The sequence below is a fragment of the Cebus imitator genome, unplaced genomic scaffold (genome assembly GCF_001604975.1).
Source record: "Cebus imitator isolate Cc_AM_T3 unplaced genomic scaffold, Cebus_imitator-1.0 Scaffold460, whole genome shotgun sequence".
Taxonomy (NCBI): domain Eukaryota; kingdom Metazoa; phylum Chordata; class Mammalia; order Primates; family Cebidae; genus Cebus; species Cebus imitator.
In genome coordinates, this window is record NW_016107775.1 from 1330580 (window position 1) to 1342162 (window position 11583).

An 11583-nucleotide genomic window follows, 5' to 3' on the forward strand; every position below is an offset into this window, starting at 1 on the left:
TTAAAAATTAGCTGTAGATCCAGCTAATTGAGCCTGTAGATCCAGCTACTTTGGAGGCTGAGGTGAGTGGATCACTTGAGCCCAGGAAGTTGAGTCTGCAGTGAGCTGTGATCATGCCGCTGTACTCTAGCTGGATGACAGAGTGAAACCCTGTCTGGCTGGGAAAAAAAAAAGTCTTTGCCGTTTTACACAGCCACATTACGGTAGCTTGGGACTACCCATTTCTCGGCATTCAGCATTATCATTCTTACAAATTTATGCCGATAAGAAATCATTTTTTTCTGCATTTCCTGATTACAAAGATGCTTTAGTATTACTCCATATTTATGTTGGCCATTTGCATTTCTTCTGTGAATTGTATGCTCACATCATTTGTAATTTAGGAGGAGCTGTTCTTTTTTCTTACTAATTAAGAGGAGTTACTACTCTATTTGGATATTCTTGATGTATATTATATATATAACAGGTATTTTCTTCTCGTGAGTTTTTAAACTTTGTTTGCATTGTCTGCTGTTATATCAGTGGTTTGTTAAATTTGATAGTTTCATTTGTTTAGGGTTTTTTTTGTTTTGAAATATTCTTCCCACCAAACTATTTTAAAATCATTATTTTCTATATTTTTAAATGGTTTTGTTTTAAAAATTGTCTTATTTCTAATACTATATAATTTCTTCATGTACTGCCAGGTAGTATAAATCCAAAGATTTTACTGTAGCTGTATGTTGGACTTGTTATTTCCATACTTCTCGAAATGTGCAAGAAGAAAGCTTTTCGCAAGCAGCGCCTTACAATATTTCTTTGTACATGCAGCAACATGAGAATTTTCCGTTGCCAAAACAGAGGCAGACAATATTTATTATTGTGAGATCAACTGTAAGCCTTATGTCTATGGGATTTTGCAGTCGTGGCTAAGAAATTACTGGGAAATAACAGCATTCGTATACTTTCAGCCATGGAGTCCTAAAGTATTTTGCAAACTTTTTCTTAATGATGAATAATTTCATGTGATATCCTTGGTAGAATTTTCCTGCTAAGAACCTTCCTTTTAACAAAAGTAGGGTGGAGGGGTGAATATATGGGGAGTGGGCTGTGGCTAAGGCTCAGAGTTATTACATAGCTTCCTCTAAGTTTGTCCTCACACAGAGGTGTCACAGTCCAGTGGATGAAAGTTGGATTGACTAGAACATGAACTTCAGTTGTAGGTCTATAAAATAGAAATAAACCATAATGATGTTTCTATGGGGAATGAATATTTGGTAAGATTTTTCAATTAGAATGAGAGTGGGAACTTTTTCCTGTTACCCATTTCAATATGTGGCAGCTACAACCTCAGGTCACCAAGTAATGTTGGCTGAGATTTCTGTGGTTGAAGGTCAAGTCAGGTAGGCAAGGGAGGTGCCGCTCACTAGAGTGAGGCAGTGCTGGCAGCTGATGATTGAGTGTGAGTTGATAGCTCACAGGAAGTTTGAGATGGGATTCTAGAGGGGATTGGGTGGTGATGTGCAGCGTCTTTGTTTTGTTCTCAGCCAGTTCCCTTTTTACCAGCTATCCATTGTTCATCTTTTTCAGGAACCGATCTTTTCAATGACCCCAACTATTCCTTCCTTCTTTCTTCTGTAATACCAACAACCTTACAGCTGTTCCCTTGCAACATTTTTACTGTATTGTACCACAGAGCTCTTTCTAAGCAGTGGTGGGGAAACTGACTGACATCTTTTCTTCTCCCTCCATATTATTTCTACACAGCTTCAACACTTCATGTTTATGTTTTTATTTTTATTTTTTCAGATAAAGCCTTTTGCAAAGTATTTCTCCATCTTTTAAAATTTACATCTGATTCTTAAACTCAGAAATCTCATCCTTGCCTTAAATTCTGATGTAACTTCTTGGTAAAGCATTGCTGCTCCCCTCCCTCCACTCTTTAGAATCATTAAACTATGGAAGGTAAATTTTATCTTCTGTGGATTCCCACCACTGACAATTGGGCCAAGCCTTACTTTTTACTTTTTGTTTAACTCTTTTTTTTTAAAGTTAGAATTTTATGGCCGGGCGCGGTGGCTCAAGCCTGTAATCCCAGCACTTTGGGAGGCTGAGGCGGGTGGATCACGAGGTCAAGAGATCGAGACCATCCTGGTCAACGTGGTGAAACCCCGTCTCTACTAAAAATACAAAAATTCAGCTGGGCATGGTGGTGTGTGCCTGTAATCCCAGCTACTCAGGAGGCTGAGGCAGGAGAATTGCCTGAACCCAGGAGGCGGAGGTTGCGGTGAGCTGAGATCGTGCCGTTGCACTCCAGCCTGGGTAACAAGAGCGAAACTCCGTCTCAAAAAAAAAAAAAAAAAAAGAATTTTATTTTCCACGTATGAAATTATAATATCGAGTATGCTTTTACACACTGCATTCCCTGCTCTTGGTAGCTTTGTGATCCTGGGAAGGTTGTTTAACCTCTAAGTGCCTCAGTTTCTTCATCTGTAAATGGAGATAATCTCCGTGGGTTGTTATGAGCATAACATATAGCATATGTGTGTTATATGTGTGTGTAACTGAGAATAACACCTGGCAAATAATTGTTCTCTAAGTGTTTGCTCTTATTATTATAATCCTGGTTTCACTAAAATAGGTTCAGTCTTTCCTGTAGCAGAGGCAAAGGCTCTCAAGATGATTGGGAAAGGAGAGATAGGAAGAGAAGGGCTATTTAAGCAGATACTTTGAACTTCTCAGTATGAGCTGGTACAATTTATTCATTTATGGTATATTTAGAATAGGGTTAGAAAATCATATGAAGATATTTCAGAGCATCTTGGCAACTATTAATCCAGCAGTATTGTGATGGTATGATTGAATGCTTGTTCTCTTTTGCTGAGATAAGTAGTGATCATTTTTGTTGGTTGTTTTGGAGTTAACTGTGGGTACAGTTTCTATTCGGGAAGGTCTATCGGTCTAATGTTTTACACAAACATAGGGAATGCCGAAGATAGTTGGCCTTTTGCTTGTTTAGAACAGGGATTCTCATTTCTTGACTTTTCATCATTCATTTATTCATACCTAGAAGTGGAGTGCTCCTAAACTGGAGGCACCCTGCTTTTCCTGCATTATTAGATTAGGGGTCCTATTGTTCGAGGACATAAACGGTTTGGAATCACACTTAAGATCCCACTGTGGCTGTGGAATTTTAGACTAGATTCTTAATCTCTACAACTTTGATTTTCACAGCTTTGAAGTGAGGACAGTGCTACCCATCTCAGAATTGTTGTGAAATCCAAATGAAAATTTATTTATAAAGTATACATAAAGAAATGCCCAAGAGTGGGCTACTTCCAGAAGGATGTGTGCCAAGCCTACAAAAGTGATCCTTCCAAATCGTGATCCTTCCAAATCATGTTCCTAGCTGATGTATCAGGGATAAGTTAAACAAGTTAGGCTGGATTTTTTTTTTTTAAATTGTGGGGGAATTCTGCCTGGGGTGTTAGAAGAGAGAATGTGATGAGTTAGTTCAGCTGTGAAATCTAACATCCTATTGGTTTGCCTCATTGCAAAACATAAAAAGGGAATTAAAACTCTCTTCTTTTAAAAGACTTCTTATGAACAGCTTTAAAATGAAAAGGAGAAATAGATAATTTAGTTTCTTTTTAGTAATAGCTGTATATATCCCCTGCAAAAATAACAGAGGAGTCTGGCTTTGCTAATGTTTGTTTAAAAGGAGGTGTTGACCAGTTTTCAGCTTGCAAGTAGGAGTGTCTAGTCAGTGTTTTCTTTTCTACATAGAAAGTTAACAGGACTCTGACACATCAGAGTTTGTACGGAGAGAGATTAGGGAAGTGCCGCACAGATTTCCTGCAGAATGATGGGGCAGCTCGTGAAAAATGGTCAAGATTGGAACGCAAAGCTGGTGGGACTGATGTGCTGTATGGGTTAGTAGTATCACCTATGGTATCACTTTTATGTTGTCAGAACTGGGAAGGGAAAGTTGCACTACCTGCTTTGGTTTGCATGGCGATAGTTTAGCTGATTATTACACCTTTCAAAAACCTGTACTGAAATCAGGACAACTTCTGAGGCTCCCTGGAGAGAACTCCCCCAACAGTGTTGTCCACAGAATATGTATTTCTATAATCTTAATACTTAATGTATGTGTGGTACTCAGTGAGTTTAGCTTTGTTTGGATTTCACCGAAAACCAGTCAATATAGATTATAATAATCAGTGCTCTTTTTGCATTTATTTGCCCCCCCCCATTCTGTTATTTTTGTCTTCAGCAGCGGTACATATTTTCAGCTGTTACACTTTATAAGGGGGATATAAATATATATTTTTATTTAAAACTTAATCTATAAGTAAAATAATTTTCAAATAGAGGATTGTTATAAAAGTTCATTCAAAATTATCATTCTGTTGGTTTTATAGAATTGTTTAAAATGACAGGGATGATTTTCCCTTTTTGTTGCCATAACAACGTTGCCCTAAATATAAATCTCAGTGTTAGACATCTCTAACTGAAACGAAATAAAGAACCATTATGAGACTTGTAATTGGAAAATTAGATGGTGTAATCTGGAATACTCCCTTTTGAAATAACTCCCTTTTGAAATAATGTGTATGGAAAGTAGTGTGATTTAGAAAGTCTTCCCAGACTTAAATTATTCTCTGACTCTAGGCTGCTCTCTTGAAGATAGTTGAAGTCTTTAAAATTCACATGAACTTTTTCTCATTACTGTAGCATTATGGAACCTTCTCATGTTAAAGGGCTTACTTTGGTATTTGAATGGGATTCAGTTAAGTTGATCATGGTTTAAAAGAAAAGGTGTAGGCTGTAAACAGTAACAGCCTACACCTTTTCTTTTAAACCATGATCAATTCAGAAAACAGTATCAGAATTTATGAATTAAGTGTGTTATTTAGCTTTAGTCTTTGTATCTTATGTACTTTGGTACAGATAAAAATTCCTAGATACTACCTCAGTAGTACCTACCAAATACCGTGTTATTAGCAGTGCTTTTGAGCCTCTAGCACAACAAGAACAACAATAAGAACATCTCATTGATCAAAAGAATCTTTGTATAGTTATATTATTTAAGTGAATTTATCCTCTGTACTTAGAAGTAAATTATTTGACTAAATCAGCTTTCTTAACATAACCGCTTGGGTAAGTAATTAGCCAATTTATCTATAGAATCTGTGTTTTACTTGATGTTCCTTGAACTATAGGACCAGTTTTTATTCACTTAGAAAAAAAGAAATCTATTTCGTTAACCCTTTTGTACCCAAGAGGAAAAGGCTTTATGTAATACACATTATATATTAAATTTATTTTGTGACTTGATATGCAGGCTCTCTTCTTGAATTGTAAAGATTTTTAATGCATTATTAATTTTTTTTTTCTTGAGGATTTAACATCAGGGCCTTGGTTGTTAATTAATGGGAATAACATGGGTATTACCTAGGAAGTAATTTTTTTTTGTTTACTCTGCTTTCTTTTTGCTGGATGCTTAGAAAAGCACTGCTGAAAATGTGATATGAGTGCTAGACTTTGGCACAGAACTTCCATTGTTTGCAATCACTTGTCCAAAGTTCACATCACATCACACAGCCAGATTCCCCAGCTCCCTGTCTGTGACTGAGATGTGGTCAGCACTTCCATTTGAAAATGACAGTGTCTTAGGGATAGTGGAAGCAACTGTGCAGGGAATCGTAAGAGTTGGGTCCTAACCAAGGATCTCTCATTTAAATGATTAAGTCAGCATTTCTTTTTGGTGGAGAAATTCACACATGGCTGGCTTCTGTCTTACTGTGCTACTTGCTCTCATTTAAGCCCTACCTGACTGCCCTGGATGAGGTTGCTTCTTCTCTTTTGTGCTTGCATCCATGATGAGTGCCAGGCATGTTTTTCTCTCAGTTGGCGTGCTTATCACACTGCCTTCCTGTCAGGTGTCCTCTCCAGGTGATGAGTTTCAGAGACCAAAACCAGTGCTTTCTCTGCAGCCTGTTACAGGATGGTGTTTCAGGACAGGGGTCCAGATCCAGACCGCAAGAGAAGGTTCTTGGATCTCACGCCAGAGAGAATTCAGGGCGAGTCCATAAAGTGAAAACAAGTTTATTAAGAAAGTAGGCTGGGTGCGGTGGCCCATTCCTATAATCCCAACATTTTGAGAGGCCAAGGCAGGAGGATCACCTGAGGTCAGGAGTTCGAGACCAGCCTGGCTAACATGGCGAAACCCTGTCTTTACTAAAATATAAAAATTTGCCTAATACAAATTTTTTTTTTGAATTTTTCTTTACTAAAATTACAAAAATTTGCCCTAATAAAGGCAAACCCTTATTAGCTGGGCATGGTGGTGCACACCTGTAGTCCCAGCCCTGAGGGCTGCTGGTTGCTCATTTTTATGATTATTTCTTAATCATATGCTAAACAAGGGGTGGATTATTCATGCCTCCCCTTGTTAGACCATACAGGGTGACTTCCTGATGTTGCCATGGCATTTGTAAACTGTCATGGTGCTGGTGGGAGTGTCTTAGTGAGGATGACCAGAGGTCACTCTCATTGCCATCTTGGTTTTGGTGGGTTTTAGCCAGCTTCTTTATTGCACTCTGTTTTATTAGCAAGGTCTTTATGACCTATATCTTGTGCTGACCTCCTATCTCCACCTGTGACTTAGAATGCCTTCACCGTCTGAGAATACAGTGCAGTAGGTCTCAGCCTTTTTTCACCAGCTCCTGTTCAAGATGGAGTTGCTGTGGTTCACACCCCTTTGATACCAGCACCACCATGGCACTGGAGTCATTAAATGACCGGATGGATGCTAGGATGAAGAGTGAGTAAATGAGGGAAGTACAGAATCTGCACTTACCCTGAAGAGGGCCAGTACATTGTTTCTGTTTCCTTGTTCTTGCTTTATGTACAAATTGGTAATTTAGGTTCATTTGGAACTGTTTAGGAAGAGCAAGGTTGAAAGACATTTAAGACACCATTATTGCTTTAAGAGATGTAGTTGTATATACTGTTGTATATATGTACACAAATAAATCTGCATTGTTTTCCGAGTTGGTTTGTCTTTCCTGAAATAAAATTATTTCACACAATGGGCATCTGTTTGTTGAGCTCATAGAGGAATTGCAGCATAGAAGCACTATGGCATCTAGTACGTGGTAGACAAAGATGAATGAGGTATAGATGATACCCCTAAGGGGCCAACAAAGGAATTAATAAATATTTTGTGGGTAATATTATTAGTTCACAATTATTAATATCATTGCTTTTGACAGCAGTTATAAGCACAGTGCCTGGGGGTTTTACATTTGGAATCAGGCAAATATAACAATTTTAGGGTCAGGCACAGTGGCTCACGCCTGTAATCCCAGCACTCTGGGAGGCCAAGGTGGGTGGATGGCATGAGCTCAGGTGTTCGAGACCAGCCTGGGCAGGACAGGGAAACCCTATCTCTGCAAAAAATACAAAAATTTGTCAGATGTGGTAACATGCATCTGTAGTCCCAGCTCCTTGGGAGGCTGAGGTAGGAGGATCACTTGAGCCCAGGGAGGTGGAGGTTGCAGTGAGCCAAGACTGTGCCACTGCAGTCTAGCCTGGGCAACAGAGTGAGACTCCGTCTCAAACAAAACAAAGCAAAAAGGAAAAAGAAGCAATTTTAGTATAAATTCTGAGCACTTATATTCAGAATTAGCAAACTTCTGTCTGAGGATGCTTTCTGCAGCCCTTTTTCCAATGTTTAAATACTCAATGTTAAGAAGTAAATTAGAAGTTTGGGGCACTGAAAAGGTGTTATAGACAGAATCAAAAGATAGGCTATATATAAGTACCTTTTGTTTCTCCCTGACAGTGGTAGGAAATGGAAGGGGTTTCTTGGAAGTACTCTGGAGAAGAAATGCTTATGAAATAAAAACTATGTTATATGCCCCCCCCGCCCCGCTTCTTACTGGCATTCAAGTAGAACTCAAAGGGACAGTGCTGTCACTGAGTAGTTTTACAATGAGTTGAATCTGAACAATCCATTGCATCGCTTTACTAAAATTTATTTATTTCCTTGTCTTGGCCATTTGTGTGTTTTCAGAATTTTTATTTTCCTATTGTAAACACTCTGATTTATATTCTCATAGTTACATTTTGTACATACTATCATTATAACTTCAGCATATATTTTAGAAGTAGATTTGCTGGGGAAGGTTGTAGATATTTTGGGGGCTTTTTCTGTATATCGACAAATTGTTGTCTAGCATGTTGTCCGGTGGAGCCTTGTTTTAGAGCAGTGCTGTCTGACAGAAGTTTCTGTGATGATGGCATTATTCTATATCAAATCATTCTAAAACAGCGCTGTCCATTAGACCTTTGTTCTAGAGCAGTCCTGTCTGATAGAAATTTCTGTGATAATTGGAATGTTCTGTTTGTGTGCTTTTCAATGTGTTAGCCATTAGTGACATGTGACTGTCAAGCACTTGAATTGTGTCTAGTGCAACAAAGAAATTGAATTGTTAATTTTATTTTCTGTAATTAACTTTGGTTTAAACTTAAATAGGCATGTGTGACTAGTGGGTACAGTACTGAACAATGCAGGTCTAGAAAGTTTAAATTATATTTTCATTAGCAATATGTATGTCTATTTCCTGTGTCCTTTTCAACGTGAAATTAAAAATAAAACAAAATCTTGGCAATTTGATAGGTGAGAAAGCTTTACGTGTGTTATTTTATATTATTATTATTTGTTAGTGAGGTTGAGTACCTGTGTGCATTACATTTTTATTGTTATTTTATTTATTTATTTTTGAGACAAGGTCTTCCTCTGTCACCTAGGCTGGAGTACAGTGGTGCCATCATGGCTCACTGAGCCTTGACCTCCTGGGCTCAAATGACCTGCTCACCCCAGCCTCTCAAATGACTGGGACTGTATGTACATGCCACCATGTCTGGCTCTCAAATGACTGGGACTATATGTGCATGCCACCATGTCTGGCTAATTTTAGTATTTTTTTTTTGTAAATATGGATTTTGTCATCTTGCCCAGGCTAGTCTCCAGCTCCTGGGCTCAAACAGTCTCCCTGCATTGGCCTCCCGGAGTGCTGAGATTACAGGCGTAAGCCACCGCACCTGACCCTTGGGCATTAATTTTTAAAAAATTGATTAACTGTCTGCTTTTGCCCACTTATGTATTAAGATGTTAATCTTTTTCTTTCTTATAGCTGTTTTTTTGTAACAACATTAGTAACATTTGTCTCATGTTGCATATGTTTTCCCCAGCTGCTACATACTTTTGTTTACATTCAAATTATTCTAGAGGACATAAATACTTTTAATAAATAAGATGAATATTTTTAAAGAAATTTGAGTTATATTACAATAGTTTATGGGGCTTAGGGATGAAGAATGAGAAAAAGAGTCGAAGAAAGAGACTGAGATATATCTTACTCCCAGGGAAAGGATGGAGAACATCTGAGTTGTGGTGGGAGAGGAAGAAGACCACCAGGGAAGGAGAAAAAGGTAGCCCTGAAGGCAGGAAGGAAATAAGAAAGTAAGAAATTGCTGTCTAGAGGTAGGGAGGAGGAAGGTAGTATAGTTTTGAATGCTAGCTCCAGGTGTTGGATGATTATCATTCTCCTTTGAAATAATAACTTGATGAACCACAGCATTCCAATTGCTCTTTCTCCTTAAATCAGAAGAAAACTTCTCTTACTCTTCTTTGTACTGTCTGTAGTAACCAGGGCAGGATAGCACTGTGCTCAGTGAAGCTATGTTGGGGCATTTCTTTGTTATCATACAATGCAATACAAGAAACTAGGAAAGAAATAACATAGGCTGGATGTGGTGGCTCACGCCTGTAATCCCAGCACTTTGGGAAACTGAGGTGGGTAGATCACCTGAGGTCAGGAGTTCGTGTCCAGCCTGGCCAACATGGTAAAACCCTTATTAGCTGGGCATGGTGGTGCACACCTGTAGGCCCAGCTACTTGGGAGGCTGAGGCAGGAGAATCGCTTGAGCCCAGGAGGCAGAGGCGGAGGTTGCAATGAGGCAGAGGTTGCAGTGAGCCGAGATCACACCACTGCACTCCAGCCTGGGTGACAGAGTGAGACTCTCTCTCTCTCTCTCTCTCTCTATATATATATATATATATATGAAAAAGCATAGTGATTCCACTGAATAATTAAGCAGAATAATTAATATTCAGCCAGGGTCTACTTGTTGAGACTTGAAAGTATTTGCTGGATAATGATGAACAAGTCTTTTATCCTTGTTAAGTCTTGGTTTCTTATTCTACAAAATGGGAGTAACACTTCCTACCCTCCCTCTTATGGCTATGAAGAGCAAATGAGGTGTACATATGTTAAAGTACTTTGGGAAATTCAGTGCAAGGACAAGGCTTAGGCTAGACAACTTTGTGGTAGTGGTGATGAGGGGTTATGGTACAGAGGGGCAGAGGGCATGTGTTTAATGGAGGAATATTGGTAAATACAGTACTGGGAAGAGACCAACCTGACAAACAGCTCTCTAACACTTTCTTATGGATAGCCTGAAGTTGCCAAAATTTAACAAGAAATGTTGAATGCACTGAACTGTATCTTTTAAACATCTCATTTTTGTTTATATTCATGATCACTAATTTATCTATTCACATATTTTACCAAACTTATCTTCATATATATTTTTTTCTTCCAGATGAACGGGACAAAGTTCAGAAGAAAACATTTACAAAATGGATAAATCAGCATCTCATGAAGGTCAGTTTTTATTTCTTTCACTTCTTGGAATTGTTCTGAATACTGCAGTTTATTTTGCAGTAATTGATTGTATAGCTCTGAAGCACAGCTTTTGCATATCAGCTTGCAAGCTTAAATTCTGGAGCATAAAAGGCATCTATAATTATTTGGTGTGTGGATTGTGGGTAATGATGGAGGTGAAAATATATCTATGAGTGATTACAGTGCATTTTGTGACATTAGTAAAACCCGTTATTATTGAAATCTATAAAATCTCAGCAGTTTCAGAAATCTGTAAATATTTATATGGTTAGTGCATGGGAAAGCTACGTTTCTTAGTAAGATTTTTTTTCTCTCTTAAGATTCAAACCAGGTTCTGGCATCAGATTTATGTGGATGGCAGAAGGTTAGATGAGAATAAAGATATTGTAAGGACAGAAGTCTAGACTAACTTTACTTCTTATACTTAATTTAATCCAATGATTGGTGCTTTTGTCTAACTTTGTCTATGAAGCAGTTAGTGGTTGTGGTTCTTAAATTAATATTTGTGTACCATGGGTAATTTTGAGAATGTAAACTATCCAGAAAATAGAGACACACAAAATTTGCATATAATTTCATGGAGCTATTGGACCCCATTGAAACCCTTCTGTAAATCTTGGGTAAGGAACCGTTAGGATTCACAGTTAACTATTGGTCATTTCCCCTCTTTCCCGCCTTTTATGGAGAGCTCTAAAGTTGAATAGGTCATATTTCTATTTGAAGTTTTCTCACACAGAAAGATTATTTTATTATTATTACTTTTTTCTTTTTTTAATTATTTTTACTTGATAGTAGTTCTCAAGGAATATTATTACTTTAAAAAAATTCTTTTTTTTTTTTTTTT

The 11583-nt window shown here is 37.9% G+C and overlaps 1 protein-coding gene across 1 annotated transcript in view; it reads left to right on the plus strand.

Moving 5' to 3' along the window:
* DST (dystonin) overlaps positions 1-11583 on the plus strand; it is a 510996-nt gene that overhangs the window by 209131 nt on the left and 290282 nt on the right. The window contains 1 exon segment of the mRNA XM_037732623.1: positions 10657-10718. Within this exon segment, the coding sequence (XP_037588551.1) occupies positions 10657-10718 (62 nt within the window).